Source organism: Bactrocera neohumeralis, chromosome 2, assembly GCF_024586455.1.
Source record: "Bactrocera neohumeralis isolate Rockhampton chromosome 2, APGP_CSIRO_Bneo_wtdbg2-racon-allhic-juicebox.fasta_v2, whole genome shotgun sequence".
Lineage (NCBI taxonomy): Eukaryota > Metazoa > Arthropoda > Insecta > Diptera > Tephritidae > Bactrocera > Bactrocera neohumeralis.
This window is the reverse complement of record NC_065919.1, coordinates 92,508,856-92,535,429: the sequence shown is the minus strand read 5'-3', so window position 1 is coordinate 92,535,429 and position 26,574 is coordinate 92,508,856. Positions and strand designations below refer to the sequence as shown.

The window sequence follows — 26,574 nt, the reverse complement described above, 5'->3', positions numbered from 1 at the left end:
TGGTTTTTGCACTAGAAAGTGAAAGAATCAGACGAAATTTAAAATTTTGTTATATGGAAAGTAGGCGTGGTGACCCTGTAACATAAAAGTTTCAGAAGAATGTCAGGAAACAAATTTGGTTGAAATCAGTCTAGCGGGTCTCGAGAAATGTGATTTCACCTAAAAGTGGTCGGTGCCACGCCTATCGTCCAAATTTTGACACCGTTCCATTAAAACTCTCTCATACCATCTGTGGGGTAAAATTTAATGTCTGTGGCGTATTTAGTTATGGGAAGGGAGCGGGTTACCATCCAATTTCTTACATTTTTGCACAGTCGGTAGGAGATAGTATTTAACAATAACCATTGGGCTTGGTGAATTTGGTTATAGCTTCAAGGAGCGGGATCACGCCCGATTTTTTAAAACATTTTGTCCATAGGTGCTGCTTGATACTGCGATCTTAGAGTTTCATATCTTAATTTAATGTTAAGTTATGGTATTTTATATGTTTTCGGTTAATGATATTTTGTGGGTGTGGCAATGTCCCATTACGCCCATCTACGAACTCGTTCTAGTTTTCTAGTTTTTCCAAGTTTTATTAATATATCTCAATTCTTACTCAAGTTATAGCCTGCACGGACGGACTTTCAGACAGACAGTCACCCGGATTGATTTCAACTCATCTCGTCGTCCTGACCATTTATATATGTACTATGTATACATATATGACCCTATATCTATCGTTACAACCGTTAGGTCAATAAAACTATTATACTTTATAGTAACAAGTTGCAAGAGTATAACTATATGTTTGGTAGATTTCGTCGAAGAATGGAGTGACATAAATTGTTATAAAGCCCCTATAGGTCTAATACAAAAGTAACTAGTTGAAATAAATTAGATGCATCGTATTACCATGACATTCTAACGTCACAGTATGAAAATGGGATAACTACGGCTTGATACCTATGACAGATTATTTTCGGAAAAAACGGTTCATTCATGATAAATGTATATTAAAAAAATTCAAAAAGCATCTATTCCATTTACTCTGAGACCATAAATGAATTAAACCGAGTCAGAAATCCCAAAAGTCACAAATGTATTCAGCAACAAAGGTAAAAAAATGGTAAATTTCATAAGTTACGAACTCAACTATTTTAGATGTGTTAAGCAGAGAAATGCATATTTAAAGCGGCGTGGTACCTAAGTATAGTTAACAGTATTTTGGAGATTTTGAGTATGCATGTAAGTATATACTTGTATGTATGTGCATGCATTTACCATAATCATAAACATGTACTACGTGAATTAATACAAAGTTTTTGCATGCACAGCTACGAATATGTTAAAGTGTATAAGTTTTAAACTGAAGCAGGAGAAAATCTATAATATATGTACATATATAAAGGCATTTCCATTGCAAAATGCAATTTTTAATATACTCACTTTTAGAGCCGACTTTAAAACAACAACATCGCCAGGGCTTTGCACCCAAGGCTCTCCATCGACTTGTACTGGCATATCCGAGTATAAATGAATTTTTATATGACCTCCCTATAAAAAATTTAAATTATATTCTATTGTTACAGAAAATGTTAAATGTATCTGCGGATGTCAATAGAAAAATATATCGTCACCTAAAGTGCAAAACATCGTATCATCAAAAAAATTTAAATTGAGTTTCTTATTGATTATGATGCACTACACTATATTACATACATATGTATATCTACAAAATTTTCAGTTTCTGCCATCATGTACATACATATCACATAGTTGCAACCTAATTTAAATTTTTTTCAATAGGAAGACTTTCTGTTTTATACCGTTTTTTTTCTTCTAAAAACTTATGAAAAGTGATGTTACGTTATTTTGCATTTTAGGTGACGATATGAACTTTTTAAAAACTGATGTACTAATAAATTAACAAACCTGTGCGATTCTCATTGCCGTCCGTATACCGGATTGTATTTGCCCTAAGTGTACAACGCCTGTAACACCAACAATCTCCAACACTCCATCGTAATGGTTGGGTGTGGAAAAGTTATCGTCCTTATCTGGTCCCCATGGGTTTGCGCCGCTACCCCAGCTACAAAATACAAATAAATAAAAAAAATTATTTTGTATATTTATAATATAAAAGTATAAAAGTATAAATATAATAATTATATAATTAATACATAACATAATATGAAATAATGTATATATTGTTTATTATTGTATTTACTTACCTCAAAATATTCAATATAATAATCCCCTCAACAGGTGGCAAATCAACTACTTTGCCATCAACTTCCAATTTTAATTCTTTATGAAGATCTTTAACGGTTTTACGGCCAACAATTTTTCGCAAGCCCATCTTAACATAATAACCTTTATTGTGTAATCGAGAATTAAATTTGTTCGGATTTTCTTCGCGTGCATTGTGAAAATCGAGACAAAGATCGGCATCAATGCCAATGCCGAAATAATTATTCATAACGAATATTTGTGAGTTGTCTTCATTTTGGGCGCCACCACCTATAGAAAGGGGAGTTTAAATATACAATTAAGAAATTGAATCCAATAATATTCATCCATAAAAGGTTATTTTTGAAGCCACATCTATGAAAATTATTCTTTTACATACATTATTAATCATAATGAAAATTATGTAATATTCTCTTAATTATAAAGACTAGTGGGATGCCAGTCTTCAAATTCATGTTTAAGAAAATAATTTTTTTTAAACAATAGATTTTCCACAAGACATAGACTGGGCGCTCATCAGTGCCTTTTCGCTTTATGTTTTATAACAAAATGTTACAAATTTTTTAAATGCCATAATAATAAATTCTCACATACATAAATCACATATTATCGAAAACATATAAAATATGTTGTATGTTTTTTCGGGCATACAGATAATATATATGCATATGTAATAATAATAAATTACTAAATTATAGTTTTTTAATTGAATTATTAATTAATTTATTTGTTTAAAAACCACATAAACTCTATAAATTTAGATAAAACATTAAGAAAAATAATGAATGTTTTTAAATACATATGTATATGCAATTCAAAGCGAAAATATAGGATGTACTCTTGAGGTTTTGGCAAATTTTTTTTTAATTTGTATTTTACATAACATCTACAGTTTGGCAATGTATAGCACTTCGTGCGTGAAAAAATACCTCATTTCATAGATTTTTGTTGAAACTGAATGCTCTAAAAAAGTCGCTTACGGTTTTTCGTAAACCTAACCGTTTTAAAGACATTAACAGTTGAAGTTCAATTATTTTAAAGCGGATTTTTTTTCTTGTGAATTTATGACTAAATAAAAAAAAGAACAATTTTAAATTGGAATTAGGCACTGAAGTTTTACGATCTCGTAGACGGTTAACTTCATCGAAAAATTATATGAGATCGTTTTCGTAGAGCAGTAAATTTTCTACAAAATTAAGAGTTTTGCAATTTAAATTGTTTTTGAAAGAATTATAAATTTCATAAGAAAAAAATTTACCTCAAAATAAACAAACTTCAACCGTTAATATCTCTAACACGGTTAGGTTATAAGTAAGTGACTGTTTTGTAGAGCAATAAATTTTCTACAAAATGTATAAAAAATATATAATTTTTCAAGTAGTTGGAAGCGAGATTTGAATTCTTATATTTCTTTTAAGGCAGAATAAGAACAAAATAGAAAACTGTAGAGCGGAAAACCTTTCCGTTACAAAAATATGATACAAAACCATTATTATACAAAACTTTAGGTGAAGTTACGAAATATATAATAATTTTTTTGAGTATGTATATGATTTCAAGTAATTTGTTATGGGTCGATGTTAATGTTTTAGTTGTGGATGTGGTCTATTCGGAGGTGATTCCAATTGTGTATATTTATCCACTTGCAAGTGTTGCTACGAAGTATAATAGTTTTGTTCAGATAACGGTTGTTTAAATCACCTAAAACTAAGAGATATAGATATGGAGTTATATATACATATATAAATGATCAGGACGACGAAACGAATATAAATCCGGATGTCTGTCTGCTCGTCCGTCTGTTTGTGCAAGCTATAACTTCAATAAAATTTAAGATATCTTCGAGAAACTTGGTACACTTGTTTCTTGGGAAAAAAGGGAGGTATAGTTCGTATATGTGCGAAATTGGACATTGCCACGTCCACAAAACGCTATCAAAAGTAAACTTAAAAGATGTGAAACTGTAATTTGGCACAGACGATCGCAATAGCAAGGGGCACCTGTGGGTAAACGTTTTGAAAAAATTAATATGATGGATAATACAAGAGAGCTTTATAGGAGACGGTGTCAAAATTGTCAAAAACGGCACCACCAACATTTAAGTGAAATTACATATGAATCTCCGGACCTACTCCACCGATTTCAATCATATTCGGTATAAAACGGTGATGTAGTAGCTTTCTAAGATTGGTTTCTTTTGTTATAGTACAATTATTGGAATATCTTTTCTTAATATTCTTATTTTCATATTTAAGCAATTTTCCGAGTTACTAGAAAATATATTTGCATATGTATCTCTACTTTAACCTAATTATAGTATACGTAGATCAATTCCCACAACAGCCGGTTTGGATCGATAAGTCTTAGGTTTTAGACGAATAGAAGGAGCGACAGATAAAATATATGTATATAAGTATGTATGAAAACTTGAAAATTATTAAAATATTATAGCTCATCATTGTATAGATGTAGTTTGTATTCGAAAGAAAAGTTAATAAATAACGATTACAAAAACGTGAAATTTGGCACATCAAATGACCTGATATTTCAGTCGATGTTATGGCCGGTAATTGATGGTGCTGATTTGTTTGTTGCGATAGATGTGCTTGGTGAGCCTTCTTCTTCTTACCCGTTGTATTTGAGGGCGCCTTTAATGCAGACTCTTCCGGCTTGTCTTCCGGATGAAATACAACCGTCCAACGATCCAGGCGTATCTCTTCAGCTTCGATAACGTCACGGAGTAAATTTAGAGGATCTTCGCCTCCTGTATAGCCAGAACCCCAACAAAGTACCCGGGCCAAATCATTTCCTATTTTATAATGTATTTCATAGTAATAATAAAAATGGCAATCATTTAAAATTGATTTTTATCATTTCTTACCAGTGCCCAAAGGAACTATGGCACAAGGTGGACTTGAGCATTCGGAATCCTGTCCCACGTTGTCCAAGCATTGTAATACCCAGCCGATAGTGCCATCACCGCCGCATACCAGTATTTTGTAGTTAACAATTTGCCGAAATACATACAATCTATTATAAATAAAATGAGATTTAAATGAGAGCATTAAAATCATACGTATTTCTCATACCCCGGCAATGGCCCTCCGTTATCCAAGTCGAATACTTGATATGGGTTCAGAAGCTTCCTAAAACTTGATATTAGTTCAAGGCCTTGACAACCGCCTGATTTAACATTAACAAATACAAGTAGTGGTCGCACATCTGATGGAACCATGCTCGGTTCTATATTTGGCAGGAGCATGACTAAAAGCTTCTTATCTTCTATAATAGTTTCACGTAAGTTATAGAAAGCTCGAACCTAATGAATGCAAATATTTAATTGGAAATGTTTATACGTGTGAAAGCATGAAATTCCATTTTTTTACTCTCGCAATGTATTGCCCAGAGTATAATAGTTTTAGTTTGTTTGTAACACCCAAAACAATCAATATAGACATAGAGCTAAAAATTTATCAACATCACGAGAAGAATTGAATTGGCTGGGTTGTGATAATCGAAAAAATATTAAGTGCAATAATTTGGTCACCAATTAAGCAAAAATAGTCAAATGAGCGCACTGGTGGTGGTTGTTCCCCATAAATTAGCAAATTTGTACTATATTTCGAGATCCTATCGCAACATCTTGGAAAAATACCAATTACTTGTATGGAAACTTTATAATGAGCTCTTTCTTCATTATGGTGATAAGGTAGCCACAACTAGTTGAATTCAATAAAATTATTCTTATTTAACTTTTTTATTACAAAATAATAGGAACTTATAAATTTTGAGAAATACAATTTATTGACGTGACAGTGGGCCAACCCATTACACCCCTTTGGAGGATAAACCTACCTTTAGTGCCAAGGATAAAGGAAACCGGGATAAGACAATCAATTCGTCTCTTCATTTTAATTTTTATAGACTTATATTGATTATTAGTATTAGTGTTGGATATACATACATACTTTTTTTGATTGAGTATTATAAAAGAAGAAACTTCCTAACGTAATTAAATAAAATTTAAATATCAAAATCAGGAATTATTATTTTCCAAATATTAATATTATGGTCACAAAACGTTTGTGGATACTATTTGATTCACTAACTTACCGCCTTTTGAGCGTCTTCAAATGATAGTACCACTGAGCCATATTCATAGTAGATAGGTCCAATACTAGTAAATTTATTTTCATCTGTAACATACTTATTCAAAATTTGTTCGTAATTGCGTTGCGATAAGCCTGGTGGTAAATTTCCAACGAATAACGCGATATTTGGTCCATGCGGATCTTGCTTATGTTGCATATAAAATCGCATTAGTTCCATTTGTCTGATGGAATCCTTACCCAATTGCTTCATTATATCCCATGGCCGCTCATTCCATGATAATATCCTTTCGGTAACCCCACGGTCTAGTAATACCTCAGAGCATCTGGAGCATAATTCATATTTTTTGAAAAATATGATACTATTTTTAATGCCTTCTTACCTGTAATCTTGGATTTGGTTATCTTGTAAACCAAATCTATCCAAAGCATCGCGAATCAAATCCTTAATAATGGTTGTATTTTCAACAGGAACATTAACATATGGCTCTTCTAAAGAGCATTGAAGTTTACCCGGATAAACGCGTACATATCCTTTGTCCTTATCGTGAAACCTTAGATATATTGCTGGTCTCTTTCCTTCCAAATGCGTCAAGTTCATTACGGGTGTTGGATCTTGCAATGGAACATCCTCCATACCAGACGCAGCATACAAGTCAGTCATGTAAAATGCCTAAAAAAGTTGATAATAGTAAGCAAAATATTTGTTTATATTTATTATTTTAATTTAATCTATTCTTAGCGATAATTTTTTTGAATTACTTACGCTGGGTTCTCTAGTTATATGAAATGCTCGCAATGCTGTAGTTAGCAATTGTTCTAAGGTATACGTCCGCGGTACACTAATTACCCGGTATAGTTGCCGTCTAAATGAGTTGTTACCGTCGAAAACTTTGATCATTTCTGCATACAAAAATAAATAAAATAATACAATTAGCAAAACTTACATATATCTAAAATACAAAAAAAGTTTCTGAATTCTTACCAATGTCCTTTTCCTCGCTTTCTTTTTCCTTTTTGGTTTTATCTTTGTCTGATTTTTCCGATTTGTGAGAGGATTCTGGGCGATAATGTGATGACGTACCACTTCCGCCACTAACGGCACTAGCGTGCATTGTATCAGTTTTAATACCCGGTTCTTCATCTTTGAAACGTGGCGTGTCTCCACTACTAAACTCTTCAGATATACTTCGTGCTACCCAATAATTAAAATATAATGATTTTAAAAATGCATCCAATAAAATATTTTCAACACTTATGTTAGCTTTAATTCAATCGATCATAATAAAATTATATAACTAGAACAATATACATATGTATATATATATTAGTTATAATAAGTTAGCAACCACGATATTCAAAGACTACAGATACACATACGAAAACTGAGTTATGTTAATATAATTATGAAATAACTTTATACTAAAGTATAGATTAGCATAAATAAATTCATTCTTATACGTATTTATGTTTGTTTTGTTCAAAGCCTAGAGGCTCCTTGATATGATGGTTTCGTTCATTATGTGGATGTGTCCTAAATGATGTCTACTAATATTCGATTAATTGGTCCTTTTCACCTTCCACATATCACTGGATAAGTAGGGATAAATAATTATTTTTGTCCATGACACGATATTAAATGCATTTATAAAATACATATAGCAATAAAGATACCCTTCCAACGTACTTCACGTCCTTAAGTTCGGTCGCAAACATTTTCTCGATATGACTTAAATTAAAAAAATGTTAATTATCCACACGTTAGCTAGTAGTCGCAAGCCAAGCGTAGAATTTACATCTATAATATTATATATGATGAATTAATTAATTGTGCAAAATTGAAAGTATTGGTAAGGATCGTCAGATTTCGTATGTAACCACCCAGGACATCTACAGTAATTAATGATGATTTTGTTATTTGTAAATAAATAAAAATATGTTAATTTTATAACTTAAGAACGAGCTCACCTATCCAAATCAAATGTTTAGGCTTTGTTGGGACTAGTAGACAGTTTATGTGAAGTTGCACAAAATCGGTCGAGCGGTTCTTCATTTATCACAGTTTTTGTAGCAAATGAATTCAATAAATGTTAATGGGGATTTGTGTCAAATTGAAACTTTTCCTGTTGCTACAGAGTATAATAGTTTTGTTCACCTAACGGTTGTACGTATTGCCTAAAACCAATCGAGATAGATATAGGGTTATATATGTATATAAAAATGATCAGGATGTCCGTCCGTTCGTGCAAACTATTAATTCATTAAAAATTTAAATATCTTGATTAAATGGGCGTAATCAGACCACTGTACGAAAACTTATAAAGTGCCTTAACTAAGTACTAAATCTATATTCTAATGTATGTACGTATATAAAAGAAAGTCGTGTTAGTTCCACTATTTAAAACTCAACAACGGCTTAACGGATTTGGCTAAAAATTGGTGGGGATATAGCTTAGAACCAGGAGACGGAAATAGGATACTCTTTATCTCTTTTTGTTAAAATTCAATACAATACAAAAATTTTATTTCAAATCATAATCATTTGTTCAAAATTCATTTTTTTTGTAAGTATCATTTAAATATTTTTTTTACTTAAAAAATAATAATGATAATAATAACAACACAGAGTTTCTGTAAAAGTATAGCAATTTACATGGATTATATTGATTGTTGCTACTGAACAAGGCGGTTTTTTTTTGGAATACCGTGGGGAACCAGTAAGACACTTTTAATATCACAACAGAAAATCGCACTGAGAATTGCATCATAACAAACCAAACGGAACATCTAACATAAACAACTAAGGAAGGGCTAAGTTCGGGTGTCACCGAACATTTTATACTCTCGCATGATAAAGTGATAATCGAGATTTCATTATTCGTCATTTATATATTTTTTTATTTTGCTGTAAAATTAATTAGATTAGTAGTTCCTGAGATATGGTTTTTGGTCCATAAGTGGGCGACGCCACGCCCATTTTCAATTAAAAAAAAAAAGCCTGGGTGCAGCTTCCTTCTGCCACTTCTTCCGTAAAATTTAGTGTTTCTGACGTTTTTTGTTAGTCGGTTAACGCACTTTTAGTGATTTTCAACATAACCTTTCTTCCATTTTTGAACTGTATATGGAAATGCCTGAAGAAAACGACTCTATAGAGTGTGGTTGTCATAGCTATAGTAGTTTCCGAGATATGTACAAAAAACTTAGTAGGGGGCGGGGCCACGCCCACTTTTCCAAAAAAATTACGTCCAGATATGCCCCTCCCTAATGCGATCCTTTGTGCCAAATTTCACTTTAATATCTTTATTTATGGCTTAGTTATGACACTTTATAGGTTTTCGGCTTTCGCCATTTTGTGGGCGTGGCAGTGGGCCTTCCTTCTTATGGAGCCAAGAAATACGTGTACCAAGTTTCATCATGATATCTCAATTTTTACTCAAGTTAGAGCTTGCACGGACGGACAGACAGATATCCGGATTTCAACTCTACTCGTCACCCTGATCACTTTGGTATATATAACCCTATATCTGACTCTTTTAGTTTTAGCGAATTAACTGCACTGTTGATAAAAAGTTTAATTATAATTTGAGATGAGTGCAGAACAATGCAAGATAAAGTTTTCGGTGCCGCTATTTTACCACTTTCTGGGATTGCCATTCTTCACTTGTCTTAAGGCAAACATATACATACATATGTGCGAACATATGAAAAATGATCCAGTCTCATATATATTACAATTTCTATGTATTTGGAATAGTAGAATAAAACTGTAACCACATTCGCAGTGTATCGCGAAAAAAACTTGATTAAGTGAGAATATATCCAGAATGTAAAAATTAATTGTTTGGATTATAACTGGCTCAATTATTGAGCTTTATCATAAGTGTCTAAAAATGTTGAAGTTGATGAGATTAATTAAAAATTCACAGTTGTCCTCAGGCAAATGGATGTATTTTAAATCATTCGATACTGTTGCTGATGAAAATGAAAATTATCTAAATATATCCCGGAACGACATCATATAATAATCGGTTGAGAATTGTTCAACTGTTATTATTCAGTGTAATTTCAATAAACCTCAGTTATGCAACAGTCCAGGTTCAGAAATCAAAAAGATTACAGGAAATATTATTGTAGCAATCATTTTGACTGGAAATTTTATTGAATTATTCTCTTGCAGATTTAAATTGAAATTGAAATTGTTTATAATTAAAAACTATAAATATTCGTGTTAAAAATTAAGAATGAAGTATTATCAACTAGCAACTTTGAAAATTAATAATTTATTACAAGTTGAATATAAAATGAATAAAATAAAAAAATTATTTATTTTCAAATTTGGAAGTATATGACAGGGTTATTCTTACACCGGGAATAACGTTTTCGTTTTTATTCATAAACACAATTTTACTGTATAATAATAAAAGTTAATAATTAAAGTATACCTTAGCCACAGGAAAGCGTGGGCGGGGTCCTCTAGTATATTATATTTCATAAACTTTGTGAAGGGTATTCAACAAAGTTAAATGTAAATGATGACTTCGTTGTTGCAGAAAAATATATATGTTTATATGTTCGACTTACAAGAAGCCAAAACCGACAACTGTATCACATATGTAACATACAACCGATTATTCAGATTTTTTAAACTTATCGCTGGTTCGAAACCGGTTTTAGACCCATAATCTTTTTAGAATGATCCGTAGAACATTTCCCACATACGTTATTTTATTGGAAAAAAATATCGGCCCGCTCTAATGTTACATACATTGAAAAGTTCTCAAAGGTAAGATGAAAAATTATTTATGAAAAAGAAGGTGAACACCAGGATTAAATGTATCAAATATGTTTTGATGTGACACCAATTTAATGTTCAAATAGAGCTTTTATAATTTTCTAAGGCTAAGCTCGAGCCGAACTAATACTAGATAATCTCTATTAATTCTTATTTCGTTACCTTCCTTAATCATTGAGTTATATATTGTAATGTGAAACAATCGTTATCATGTCTCCTTTAAGTGTATGCAGTGTGGTGAAGCACTTAATTTAAAGTAGAGACAATATTAGTAAATACAAATACGAAAAATCACTTCGTGTTTTTTTGGAGAAAAGTACAGTTAGCTTAGTTGAAATATATACATACACATACCTACATATATTAATATATACATATGTATCTTTATTATTACATTTATTGTTATTATTTGTAATATTATTAATGTTAATGGTAGTGCGGAGGTTTAGTATGATTTCAACATGTAAGTAAATTGGCGCCGTAATGCCAAATATCACCGATGTAAATATAATAAAATTAAGAAAATTTACATGCACATATTTTTATGGTTTTAAATTTCCATAGTCAACTATTAGTAATAGAAGCAGTCATAAAGAATTTAACAGAAATGCAATATGGAGCCTCGAGCGAAACAAGTACATACTTGTTTGATTTGGCTAAATTTAACTTTACCCTATACGCATTTACAAGTATTCACGAGTATTGAGGAATCTCTAAGCTAAGCGAATCTGATTAGTGATGGACAAAATGCCATCTAAATGACTAAATTTCATGCAGGTGCTTCGTTTTTGATCTTGTTATCATTTATAATTTCTATCACAAATAATTGAAAGTAAAAAACGAAGTAAATTTGAATTCGTCATAATAAAAGGTAAAAAACCAAAGTTATTTGGCAATGATTAGGAAAATACCAATATTGAAAACAACAGGATACATTAATCACCTCTGCGTTTGTAGTAACGATGTTTCCGCCACCCAAGCGATAGGCACTGCATTCGCCGTAGCAACCGTCCGAATACGTGTTCTTCATTGTCACTAACGCGTGATCGACTGCGACTACTACCACCATCACTTATATCGCCTGCTGTGGCGTCATCACTCGTAAAACTGTGCGGCTGATCATCTAAATACATGTGAAAATTTGTAGGACTGCTGGCTTCACTACTATACACTGGCGTTTGATATTCTGCTTTCACGTGCCGTCTCAAGTCATACCCGTCCTCATAATCTTCATCATCGTCGGTGTAGCCGCTACGGCTAAGTCCACTGCGCACATCTTTTAAAGTCAAATAGTCATCATCGTACGGTTGATAATTACCATCTTCATCTTGTATGGTAATTTCTATACTTTGTCCTGTGGTATCTAAACTGAAGGCACTTTTCGATGTTTTAGTGCCTATGAGAACTGAATCTTTATTACGTTTTTTTGAGCGACGTCGAAAGAGTCGCGTGTAGTCTTTTTTACGTGTATACTGTTTGACTCCAGGTTCTTGGAATGATTTACTACGGTTCACTGCCGAAAGATACATTTTTAAAGGATTCTCTGGCACAGGCGAATGCGACGAGCAATCACTGGAATTAGGCGAGCAACTCAAAGAGCCGCCTTTGTTCGGGACACCCTTAAACGGGCTGAGGTTGTACGTTTTCGCTTTTATTAAAGCGCCAGTCTTAGAAAATTGTTCATGTGCGTTGCTGTTGCCATCTTTTGGAGCCATAAGCGTTTGCGTAACTAGTATAGGTGCGTTGATTGTTTGACACGCTTTGAGTGCACATGCTGTTATTATTACGTTTTGAGCATTTTCCAGTTTTTCATCTAAATTATAATGACTTTCTAACGATGTTTTATTATTACCTCTATTAAAGCTTAAATTACTAATCTGATTTATGTTAGAGTCAAAACCAATGTTATCCACAGTTGTCAAAACACCCTCCGTATCGGTAGTTTCATAGAGACTTTGACATTGTTGTCGTAACGTTTTCGTTACGATTCTATGTTCTCTAGAGTCTAGTTGTTTAACTTTAATGTTATGATAATCTTCATTCACTTCACTACCATTTACATCGCAAAAATCGATATCCTCGTCTTCTGTATTGGATGATAGGTGTTTTCGCGAGATTGGATGCATGCGACGCAACAAATTCGTATATAATAGATGCAGGGAAGAGGATGTAGATGAAGACTTTTGTATATTGCAAGTCACATTTTGATTCGGTGGTGTTCCGCTGACAGTCTTTACAGCGTTATCGTCACTTAAATATACAGGTATGTTGATAAACTTGCATTGTTCATTTTCTTTGAGCTCAGAATAAGTAGGAGTTTTCTCAACTACTGGGAGTGTAAGTAAAGGTAAAGATGGCGTTGGTGTGAAGCTGGTGGATATTGATGATGTGGATGATGATAGTAGAAAATTTTCCTTTGATTTCTTGCGACGTTGTCTTTCAATAAACAGAATCTCTTTTAAGCTTGGTTCGGGGACTTTGTTTATTTCGTTGATTGCATCTGTTATAAAGCCTTTATTCGGAGTAATGAAATTTACGGAAGTAGTATTTTCTGGGCACTCTATTGTCCCCAAATCAGCTATATTTTCGAGTATTTTTTTAATTTTCAAAAAGGAAAATAAAATTAAAAATAAGAACCACTAAATATAAAAATAAGTGAAATGATAAAGATAAAAACTCTTATTTCCTAGGTAAGCATGCTCTGTCGGTCCTGCGCCAAACTTAAGAGTTTCGCATAGACGTCGCACAAAGTCCTTCTCAATTATAAGTAAAGTATAAGTAAATCCTTAGTTGGATTACAAAATTTATTAGCAATCGTTAAACCGTATTTCTAGCGACTTGCGACATATGGACAATACACTTTAACTGCTTTGTTTCTTAACTTTTCGTAGATCGTCCTTTTATGGAGATTTTATAACTTCGAATTGCCTTGTTATATGCATAATTTATTAAAACTAAATTCAAATTATAGAAATACAAAAATGGTTGAAAAATGTTGGGTATTCCTAAAATTGATTAAACACCCTTAAGTGATAAACAATTAATAGAAAAAAACAAGTACGAGTATGTATTTTTTCTTCAAAAACAACTGATACAAGTTGATATACAAAAAAAATCTGGAAATGAATTTTTAATTCGTTTCTACACCAAATCGACTTGGTGCTGATGGTATTGTTCTGATACTTAATTTAAACATAAAACCATGAATAATATCGGTTGGGAGTGCAGAAAATGGAAGAAGCATGCTAATAAGAATAAATGTCATGATTGCATTTTATATGAAAATTGCTTCTTCTAAGATATTTATGATATTTCCTCATTACAAAATGGTTTTTCAATCTCATGTTTATATAAGTTTCAATAATTGAATATAGTTTAATTTCTAAGCCATACTTATAAATAACATAATCGTGCTCATGTTGAGTTGAAGATAAGTTTTGCTATTTCAAAATATCTTACGTTCGCGTACATTTTATAAAATCTAATCGTTAACAGCGAAAATTCCTTCACATTTTCTGCCGCAACAACAACAACATCAACAAAGTTTCTTCCAGAATTAATTTGAACTGTCTTGAAACAACTTTTAGGTAAATCTAAGTTTACCAAATAGTAAGCTTACTGGAGTAAAACCTGCGAACAGTATAATATTTTAGTTCCGTTTACGTCTCGATAATATGTAAAACCGAAAACTAAACGAGACGAAGTATATGGAATGATCTATAGTAATTCTTTTCTTTCTGTGAAAGTAGGAATAATGGTATTACATTTGAGTAATAACATACAAAACGTAAGAAACAAAGTTCTAATTTGATACAAGGAGTAAGAGTGGGGAGGAGCAATCACTAAAACTAAGAAAACCAATGTGGTGGTCATATTATGTTTCACCATTTCATTCTGTAAATGAAAATTTCACGTTGATTCTAACACAGCTAAAAGACTGCATTAAATTGTAATTTATTTTGCGAAGAAGGTCGATTTTTTTTTAATTTCGATTAGGAAAATTTATCCACAACTCATTACTTATTGACTTCGATAATATACCTAAAATCTTTAAGAGTAAATACTTACGGCACGAGTAATCTCGTACTAATGTGGTTTTCGATTTAACTTGTACGCCAATAATAGCTTCTATGGGCACCTCGGTGCGCGGAATCGAGACCGAATGTGGAGGTAAATAGATAGGCTGAAGTACACCAAAATTACATTCGGTTGTCAGGTACGTGCGGCATCCCCCATGCGTTGTCATACCGCACCATTCGCAGCGATAGCCTGAACATTTCCAATCCACAATAATTTTTTGTATATAATTAATATATTTTTATATTTACGTATATATCCATCTACCTTTACCTGTGAGGCATTCTGATGACCAACATGTCTTTTTACAGTAGGCGCACTTAGACGTGGGGGGTAGATTACCTTCCCTCCAATGATGCTTTTAATATATAGGTGAACAATATTATATTAAATTATGTTACAATTTGCATAACTTTTAAATCTTTCATTTATTATGTTGTAATACTACACAAGGCATATTCAAAAATTGTCGTAGCCACAACTTCTGATACATCAAACCGACGTAGAATTTCCAGCTGAATACAATTAATTCTCATATTAAATAGTGGAACATTTCATGGGTTTCATTAAGGTACCTCATACAATTTCAAGCACAAAGATACACTGTTATGAGTAAAACACGTTATATAATTTTCGTTATATAACTCAAATATTGGCTACTATATGCAGTATAAAGTCACCCAAAAGTTCGCAAATCTTTATATTAGGTATAAGGGGCTCAGATGAGTATTTACCCGATTTCACCCATTTTTTATACCTAGACTTAGTAAATGTAGATCATATTGCATCCAATGGCAAGCATATCATCTCAAGCTGGCCAGCGCAAAGTCCTAATATTGGACTGTATCGAGGAGGCATGGTACGCAATTCAAAGTAGGTGCCAGAAGTTAGTGGAGAGTTTGCCCCGACAATTGAGGAATTTATAAAAATTATGGACACACTACAAAGAATTAACGTTGTGAGTGCGTAAGAGCAATAACACTTAAAACATTTCTCAAAAATTTTCTTAATTTCCTACTATGGTTTTTCTGTGTCCAGCCCAAAATACGGAATTGGAAACGCAATAATTTTTTTTTTGATAACTACTAAACACATTTTTTAATTTTTTGTGCAAAATGCATTCCTTAATGTATGCTATGCTAATAAAAAAACATTCAATTTGTTTTCTGTTTATATTAATAATAAACGTCGTTTTATTACATGGTCAAAGTTTGCAATTTCTCTGTAATGACTAAGTATGTATGTATATAAAAAATAAAAATTTAGAATCATTACAAAGTCGATGTTTTGAAGTATTATCATTTTGTTATATTTCTTGATGCTGTGCTGATCATCATTTTTATACTCTAAGCTATTAGGAAAGAAATCCAAATGCTAAAAAAAAAATAGTTCACACATATTTATTCCTGTTTTGAAATATTCGAATAAAAAATAAAAATTTTACAAAAAAGTGATGTATCAAAGCTGAAGTAGCAACCGGCGGTTCTATTCATATCCCTCAACTGGCTAAAGACACTTGCATACATATGTACATATACAAATCTTACATACATACCTGATGTTTCACACTCTGCAATTCTTTGCCGGGCACATACGTCGCATTTTCAGTACAATCAGGCACAGCAAAATCTTGGCACTCAATGTGTGCGAAATATTCGCAAACTAGATTGCAAGAAGAATAGAAAGGACACATAATTATAAGATATATGTAAGTCTTTACATTCTTAGCTTGACAAACTTACTTAAACAATGTACTGCTGGACTATCATCTAATCGTCTACGGCAAACGGTACAGAATTTCTTTTTATGATGAGTTGGCTCCGACCAGCAATGCGCGACGGGATTCTTTAAAAAAACGTATTAATGCAGTTAGAATTTATAATGAAATTAAATATGGATATTTTATTACTTGATTAAACTAATTATAGACATGATATTATTTTATACTCATAAAAAATAATAAAATTTTCATTGCCAATAATCAGTACTTTTTAAATTAATTTATTACAAAATTTATTTAGCTCATGTGGCAATAAAAGAATAATAATACATCATGATTAAACTATAGTGTTAAACTATCAACACCCACAAGGCGACAAAAAGCTGGCATTTGTTCGAACCAAGTCATCTGTTATTCATAAATAATGATAGTCACCAATATCTCAACCTCATGATGACATGACAACCTTTCTTATTCAGTATGAACACAGAATCCACATTTTTCGGGACAACTCATATTCATGTGTCGGTGCCAGGGTCGAACTTTGCTTTTCGGTTTTTAATAGAAAGTAAGGTTGTCAAGGTGAAAAAATCCCTATCTACACTGAACTAAATTGAAATAAAATTGTACTGTATAAATAAAATAATTCCTTGATTAGGGTGTGTACAATTATTTGTAAAACATACAAATAAAAGAAATAAACCATTAACTAATTTTTCAACTATTTCAATAGTCACTGGTAGTTTTTTTTCAATAGTTTAAGAGACAAAACTAAGATTTTGATATCCACGTATGTATATGGCGATACTTTACCATAATTATGGCATTGTTTGAAATTAGTATCCTTTCAAACATTATACCGTCATTCGTTGGCAACATTGAAATTAAGTTAAGTCGTAGACGGAAGACTAAGTCCTCGAATCGGTATATGTTTCTTATTCAAGCACAGCTGGATAAGATTATATTTAGCATGGGACAAATTAAAATGTAGTATTAAATTATACTTTGTTTGCTAATTTCTTTAATGTTCTTGACTAATCGTTCTTATTATTCATATCAAACAAAATAAACAATAAATTATGATTTATATCAAATAATATTTAATGATATGTGAAATTTTCCGCAAATAAAACGAATTTCAAACTTTTATTTCCTAAAAACTTCAATTCCAAAAACACAGATATAATTTTAAAAGTATTATCAAAACGTAACTTACCTTTATAATACATGGAGCAATGCCAGAGCATGGAGTAACAACATTTGAAACACAACGATCGTGTATGACGAAATTACACACTATAAAAACAATAAGAATATTGTAATTATTACACATGTTGGTCTTATAGGCATATGGATATAATATACATATGTATGTACGAGTAATGAACTACACAATTGAAAAGAAGTCTTGCTATGCTTGATGGTATTGGAATAGTTCAGATGTATACATTTACTTTTGATTTGCATAAAAAATATGTAAAAATTATCATGATATAATTAAATTTTTTTAATTAGCTAAAATGATAAGTAACTAATTACATAAACATGTGATATATGATAAAAGGGAATGACTCTGGACTCGTATAGTACGTACGGTTGTTAGTTGTATTACAAACAGATACATATAAATACATACATACATACAATTATATATAATTAAGGTAATTAATAATACATACCTTCACATATATAACCGATCTGAATAATACCCCAAATCAAATCTGAACAATGATGACAATACGTTGGCTTTCCAAAGGTCTTCTTTACGAATGTATGTCCACCATCCGCCATTTTGCGCATTCTATAAGGATACTTTCGTTTATGGGGCGTATCGCTGAATCGCAATTGGCAGCAGACCAATATAACGAAGATATCGACGATACGCGAAATGAAAAGTGTTTTGTAATCTTATAACAATTTTTCTGCTGCTTCTTTTTTGAGGCTTAATTTTTTTAGTTTATCTCTTATAATCCTTTTCACTTCTTTGTTGTTTTTAGTATAACAGCTGACAATTCTCTCAACTGCTCGATATCATATTGGATAATTCACATTGATTCCTGATATTTTTATTGATGCAATATACGAAGAATAAGAATTTTGGAAGCAATTCTTCTTGCTGACCACAGAAATTACAGCCACTTTTTTCAATGGCCTTGGTAACTTCTTTTCTATTACTGCTATTATATATTTTTGAATATCTAGTAAGTATATTTTGACTATTTGAGCGGCTTTGAATTCTAGTTGGTGCTCTATTGTCTTGCTGTTGATGGCTTTTAGTTTCGACCTTTGTGTCAGCAGTTTTTGCTTTATTGACTGATTTTTTGGGCTTAATGTTTTGTACTGCTGCGTTTGTGCTCGATAAAAGTGATGATAAAATTGCATTTTCATCCATTTGTACTATTCATCCAGACATTTGCTGTTGATGGCTTTTAGTTTCGACCTTTGTGTCAGCAGTTTTTGCTTTATTGACTGATTTTTTGGGCTTAATGTTTTGTACTGCTGCGTTTGTGCTCGATAAAAGTGATGATAAAATGGCGGCGACGACAACAAATGTGACAGCGACGGCGGCATTTTCATCCATTTGTACTATTCATCCAGACATTTGGGCCGGTACCTGCAACCACAAACAGAAATCAATTATGTGTAACATGTACAAATATATTTAGATCACTTCGTATATCATGAATACGAGTATTAGCCGTGACACTTACTATTTTTTATATATTTTTCTCCGTTCCTTTTCTTCATCTACTTTAAATGCATTTGCCCTCGAGAATGTATTAATTGGATATCTACTATATGATTTCTCATAATTTCAAATTTTCTGTACAAATAAAAGTATTATAAAGCTTTTGCAACATTAAAAAAATTTAAATTATTGTTATAAATGTAACTAGCCGACTCGGAAAATCTTTTTTTTTTCATATGCGTTATTTTTAGGAAATATTTAACAAAACACATGTTACTTTATTAAAGATTTTTTAATCAATTGTGAAATGAAAACTGTCTTTATCAATTGAATATACCATAGAGTGATCACGAAACAATTCTCCCCAATTTTCAATGCTAGACCTCACAGATTGACCGATACGTTCGGTCATATGCACTCGGGTGGGAGGTGCCACGCCACTTGTCCAATTATTACAGCCGAACCTATAAAGCCTTTCAGCACCATCTTGGGTCTGAAATTTAATGCTTGTGGCGCATTTATTCAGTGAGTCATTGCACTTTTTGTAATTTTCAAAATAATTATCTGTTTTTACCCACTTATACCGGGTTTTCCAATAAGGATGATATGATGTCGTTTCGGCCATTTTAAGTATGTCACAATTTCATTATCCAAAAATATACGCAAGAACAAGGCTGACAAATTATTCAATTTAACTCCAACTTTTCGTGAGCTTTTGCCATTTTATGGTTGTAATAATCGTCCACCTGTGCTCGCTATGAATTGTAGAAAATTTCGAGCATACATTTTCTTTACATTATGTTCAAGTGCCAATAAAACAAAGAACCGCCCGAAGTAATGAAATTTATTCATGAACAACCATTATATTCGCCTAAATTGACAGTTTGCTGAGGATTTTGGTCTGGTAGAGTGGTGACAACGTTACCGTCAATGGATAGTGGTATAGATCGATGACAAAAAATTTTTTATGGCCGCAATTGGAATAAGTTGATACTGACAACATGTGGTTCCAACAAGGCGGGACTACGTGTCATACAGCACGTGCAACAATCGAATTATTGCGAGAAAAGTTTGGAGATTCGATTATTTTAAGAAATTGTGACATTGAATGGTCTCCAAGCAATTGTGATTTAACAGCATCAGACTACTTCTTGTGGAGATATTTGAGGTCATTGGCCTTTAGCAATAAACCAAGCTTTAGAAGTCAATATTGAACGTGCTTTTCATGACATACGGCTTGATTTAGTGGAAAAAGTACTCGAAAATTTGGTTAATCGAATTCGTTTCTGCAAAAGAAGTCGTGGAGGCCATTTGAATGATTTTATATTCGGAACTTAATGGTGCCGATTTTACCTTACATTAAATAAAAACGTTGTCTTAACAGACAGTTTAAGCTCTGGTTAACATTGTAAGATATGTTGAGGGTCTTCTGATTAATTATTTTTCCAATTGTTCGATTTTGAACAAGAATTTATTTAGTAAATTTCTAGAACTCATTTTGAATTTAAACAGATTCGTCTTAGTTTTATCCTAATATTAACTGTATTAAATTCTTTCTCCAATTAACATTTTGATGGTCTGTTGAATAAAACGTAGTTTGCCAAAATTAAGTACTTTTGATGAAGATCTGAACCGACTTTATCAATTATGCTATAAAAACGAAAGCCATTATATACGATAAATGAGAGCAATGTAAAACGTGACGGATTTCTTTATTTTCGATAGTACGACATATTGATCGGTCCATTGGCATATAATCCACATTTTTCATTTAATCTTACTTTTATAGTGTACAGTAGAATCCCGATTATCCGAACATCGATTATCCGAATATCCGATTATCCGGACTCATTCGTCTCGGCTCTAATTGTCAATTTAAAAATGTTTTGACATGTTACGACAAGTTTATTTTCGCGTCCGATAATAAATAACGAGAGAGAAGATGAAGAAGAGACTGAAACTGGGGATGTATGTCAAGTACCATCTCACGCTGAAGCTTTTGAAGCTCTTGATATTGATTTTAAGTGGTTAGAAAGACAGGATGTATCGGATCCCATACAGTTGTTACAACTGAAACGCATCAGGGACTTGGCCGCAATGAAACGATGTGATTCTTTACGTCAAAGACCAATAAAAAGTTATTTCCAACCAAAATTTTAAATTACATAGGCATTATGTAATACATTATTTATCGTTATAGCTCGGTTTTTATTTATCGTACATATTATCTAAACTACACTTGTAAAACTTATAACATAATAAAACTTTATTATAATTTAAACATTGTTTGATTTGCTTTGAAATCGATTATCCGGATTTTCGATTATACGGAATACCCCTGGTTTTATTTGATCCGGATAATCGGGATTCTACTGTAATTGTTGCAGAGATACATATCTCTTTTTTGGTAAAGTTAGAAAATTAGCAAGCTCTTTTGAGAATCGCGTTTTTCGGTATCGATACTTTTAAGGAACGACCTTTTTAAGTTTATCATATTCTGCTCTTATATAAAGTAGAAATCTCACAAACTTGGAAATGTTGTTTTCTAACTAATATAATATTAAATTCCTGAATACAAATTTGGCAGAAACTTTTTAATAATGAAGAATACTGAAATTACTGGTGAATATTCTGTTATTGAAAGGCCCGACCACACCTACTTTTTAAAAAAGATATGGTGTAATCTCTTACCTTGAACTTCTCTTCTCTCGCTTTTATCGTAAACACCTTAAGTTTTTACCTTAAGTGATTATAGTATTATAGCATATAATAAATTTAAGTAATACCGTTTTGTGGATATGGAAATGATTCGATTATTATATAAGTTTATAAGATTGGATTAAGGAAACTAAATTTTTACTAATGGATCGAAAAACAACGCTAAATATATGTATTTTTGGTTATGTTACCAAAATTAAATTAGAATTTTATATCAGCATGTCTGATAATTTTATTTTCTATTACTTTTTTAAATTAATTATTTGCATAAATCCTGCGAGTTATCCAATTTTATGTATGCCTATAAAAGCCCAGCTTGTTAACTGGTATAATGATATGTAAGTCTATAATTGAGTAAATGGAAAAAAATATGTATGGAATGTGGTTCGCTCATTGTACATATACATATGTATGTACATACAAATAAGCTTATGTCCAGGTGTATATTGTTAAGATTAATTTAATATAGTTTTCGAGTTTGCTTGGTTTATTCGTTATTAAATAGCGATTGTGGTAGGTTATTCTATTTTTATAGATCTGTAGCTCGCTAGTTTACTTATTCGCCTTTTGTACGCTCGTTGTTAAGAATGTATAATGTTCGAATTCGCCGAGAACCGATTCGTTCATTAAATCAATGGACTTGTACCGTTATATTCGTTGTTTTCTTATCTCTTTCGGTGGATTGTGTTTTGAGTATAGTTGGCATTCCACTCTCTAGCGCAGTTTTATGGTTTCCTACTACTCCGCTTTCCGCTTGTATTCCCGTTCGGTCAGTTTTCCATTCATATCCTCTCCAACGAATTTGTCGTCTTTAAGGTCGGCAAACGTAGCAAATAAATTGTATTCCTTTTTCGATGACGTTTTTTATATTATTATTTGTATTGGAGGAAAGATAATCACTTATTTGTTGGAGAAGGAACACCAGTACAAATAGGTTTGTTTCTCACTCTATATTTATCTTAACATGTTCACTTTTAGGATAGTCCTTAACACCCAACTTCAAATACATATGTATCTCGATCCCCTTATTTTAATATAGTAGGCATTTTATTGAACTGTTTATCCGTTTACAACGTATCACTTTTTACTCGTCGATATCGAAACCTTATATGTACATATATACATACATATGTACATACATATGTATGTACATAAGTATAGGTTTGTTCTAGGTGTACAGACATATGTACATACATACATACATACTTGTGCATAGTTAAAACGGGTAGAATTCTAAATAACTATTCTTCATAATTTATAATTTTATCATAGTAACTTATCTTATTACATATTTTTTTCACCTTTGAATTTTTATGCTGCAATTGTTGACAGTATTTTAAGTGTTTAAATTTTCCTTAATCACGTACATACATATATGTATGTATATACATATACATAGTTTTGGGTTTTAGGATACATGCATACCTATATCCATATGTACATATAATAGTACTCGTATGGTACCTCTGCGTTGCCACTCTTTACTATTTTATTACATATCAGTTTGGAACAATTTTAAATACTGCCTATCAAAGAGATACGAAAATTTTGGAAACGCGTATTCGCCTTAAAAATTATTATTACACAAAAATTATTCCGTATTTTTCACAACAAATTTTCCATCTTATCTGCCACACACACACACATTTGCTTCACACTTGCCTTGCTGATTTTCGTCGCTCAATACTGATCGTTTCCCCCGCTCGCGCGCAGTATTCGGTTATAATATATACATATCTATAAGTATACTATAAAGTACAAGTCCGTGACAGTGTGATTTGATTTTTTTCTACATGCTGGGTATAGAAAATTTTTTATACCCAAATTGTACTGGTTTTACTGTCACTCCTATGTTTAAGGGGTTTATAAGCATTGTTTCCAATTCACTTTTAAAACTTCCAGTATTTAAAGTAATGAATAATAAGGAACACACATATTCATTCTTAATTTTGCATACATATATATTTTAGTTAATTTTCGCGTTTTCGTTTTGTTATTAATAAATAGTTGCGATCTCTCGTGAGCTGTATCTCTTTTGTATTTTGACATCTAAATAAATTTTAAATTTTTACAATTTTGTTCACGAAATAAAATGAAATAATTATGCTTAGTTAAATAAAACTTTTATTTCGATAGGTATAAAGTTTTTTATATGAATTTTCAGCGTTTGTTCTGTGTTAACCGCACGAAGAGCACATCACTAGACTTTCGGTGTGTTCACTCGCTAACTATGGTGCGCTCTGAGGCACTGAAATTGGCTCGCACCTTTTGAACTCTATGAAAACTCAAGATGAACGAATTGTGAAAATGTGTACATATTTAATGGGTGGACATTTTTGTAGCTTTTACCGAAAAGTGAGAAATTTACTATTTCAACTTTACGAGGGAACTTCTTATACAGTTACTCTCTCGTAAAATGCTTTTTTAGCCTCAATGCGCATGAAAGCACATATGAATGTATACATGTACTTATGCTTACGCATATAATTGTACTCATGTACATAGAAAAGCTTTCGATACCAATGTGGAATGTGCGTATGTATTTTTGTATTGAAATTCCCTAAAATCGATGTATACATACACATGTATATATAGACACAAATACATATAAAATTAAATGTATATCGAAAGTATATACACCGTCTTAATATGAATATTTATGTCTTATATCTATAATAACTTCAATGTTCTGTCACAAACTTAAATATATGTATCTTTCTAACAACTTCCTTTCAAATATTTCAAAACACTTTTAGGAGTAAGAAACCTGAATACCTGTTGGAATTAGTGGGTTATTTCAAGCATTACATATTATCGGCTATACCTGCAAATGTGTTATGTGTAATGAATGTATAATTTATATGAGAAAATTTGGATACTCGCGTCCTCTCTCTCTCATAATATAAAGCTTTTGCTCTCATCTTCAACCCCACTATTATTTTAAAAATCTACTCATCCTACTAACAAAGTCGCCGTATTGCCAGAGGATGTTAATGAATAGAGAAGGCGCTAATGTTAGCTGTACTAAAATGTAAATTATTTTAAGGAATCATTGAAAAAGCGCACCTTAGAAAATAAAATTACACCACGTTATAAAGGAACATTCTCCTCTTCATGAGAGAACTCTGCAAACTACACCACTCTCAACGTTCTCACTGCATCTATTTGGCATAGAAGCTATAACATTGTTTCTGTCGAATGCTTAATCTGTCTTGTTTTGCAACTCGAACAATTTGCTTTTGTCTCCATTCATCTCTTCTCTATATATCTTAAGATTCTTTGATTGAGCTGGCCACTTTAGGACATTATATTTTGAGCTACGACCCAATTTGCCATTAATTTCGAGGTGTCCTTTGAGTAGTTGTCGTGTCGAAACGACCACGGAAGTGCAATATTGTACTCGGCATGGAGAAACATTTGGTTCTCAAGGATATCTTTGTAAATGAATCGGTTTATACTGCCATTGATTCGATGAAGATGCTTAACCGTACCTTGGTAGCAACAAGGATCTAACTGGATATTTTTTGGCTCGGCGAACTCGCCCCACTCCGCCTGAGTACGTTAAATTAAATTTTGATTGATCGGAGAAAACATTGTTTTCTTTCGGTTCACTGACCAGTTTATGTGTTCCCGAGCACATTGTAATCGTGTTAATTGATCGAGGAAAACCTGATATAAACTTGTTTTTGGCTGCTCTATAACTTTTTCTTATATTGGGTACTTGTCACAAATCAAAACACCGACATATCATAATACCGACAAATCAAGAAAAGGTGGCTTTATTCGTTCGAGGCCCCGCGGTCTGCGGACTCCGGCCACGAACACGCTCAAGATCATAACCCTTAGTCAGTAGAATTCTCTTTCTGTGCTTCGATAGAAATAACGGCGAACAAGATAAAATATTTCTCACATATCGGCATTTTGGTTTGTCGGTGTTTTGATTTGTTGGTATTTTCATTTAGCTGCATATTTAAATTTTGTCGGTGTTGGCATTTTGAACTTTGGTATCTTAAGTGAATCCCAATTTATCTTTATATATCAATACTTTTTTATATCCAAAATTGTTGTTTGGAGTTTACGAGATGTTTTTAGCATTCATATCCATCAGTCTAATATGTTTTGTCCGACACTAATAGCCCTGACAGACGGCAGACAGACAGCAAAATTAATGCGCCTTAAGCGTGCGTGCGTGTGTGTGCGTTGTTTATTTTCTGCCATCTAAAAATATTAAAATTTG

General features: G+C 32.1%; 1 protein-coding gene across 4 annotated transcripts in view; it reads right to left on the bottom strand.

The window, feature by feature from the left end:
- Positions 1-24,653, bottom strand: part of LOC126751233 (diacylglycerol kinase theta) — a 32,974-nt gene extending 8,321 nt beyond the window's left edge. The window contains exons 1-20 of one of the 4 annotated variants that reach the window (XM_050461308.1): positions 23,639-24,653; positions 19,642-19,754; positions 19,371-19,544; positions 18,610-19,214; positions 18,147-18,226; positions 16,953-17,055; positions 16,766-16,872; positions 15,484-15,568; positions 15,202-15,402; positions 12,077-13,711; positions 7,327-7,536; positions 7,108-7,244; positions 6,725-7,014; positions 6,346-6,667; positions 5,322-5,551; positions 5,114-5,262; positions 4,772-5,041; positions 2,214-2,502; positions 1,915-2,071; positions 1,429-1,536 (exon numbers count right to left, since the gene is read on the bottom strand). In XM_050461308.1, coding sequence (XP_050317265.1) covers positions 1,429-1,536; positions 1,915-2,071; positions 2,214-2,502; positions 4,772-5,041; positions 5,114-5,262; positions 5,322-5,551; positions 6,346-6,667; positions 6,725-7,014; positions 7,108-7,244; positions 7,327-7,536; positions 12,077-13,711; positions 15,202-15,402; positions 15,484-15,568; positions 16,766-16,872; positions 16,953-17,055; positions 18,147-18,226; positions 18,610-18,730 — 4,494 coding nt within the window. In that variant the 5' untranslated portion in view covers positions 18,731-19,214; positions 19,371-19,544; positions 19,642-19,754; positions 23,639-24,653. The remainder of the gene's footprint in view (positions 1-1,428; positions 1,537-1,914; positions 2,072-2,213; positions 2,503-4,771; positions 5,042-5,113; positions 5,263-5,321; positions 5,552-6,345; positions 6,668-6,724; positions 7,015-7,107; positions 7,245-7,326; positions 7,537-12,076; positions 13,712-15,201; positions 15,403-15,483; positions 15,569-16,765; positions 16,873-16,952; positions 17,056-18,146; positions 18,227-18,609; positions 19,215-19,370; positions 19,545-19,641; positions 19,755-23,638) is intronic. The other 3 variants (XM_050461309.1, XM_050461310.1, XM_050461311.1) reach the window with 3 other exon arrangements.
- Positions 24,654-26,574: the final 1,921 nt, after the last annotated feature.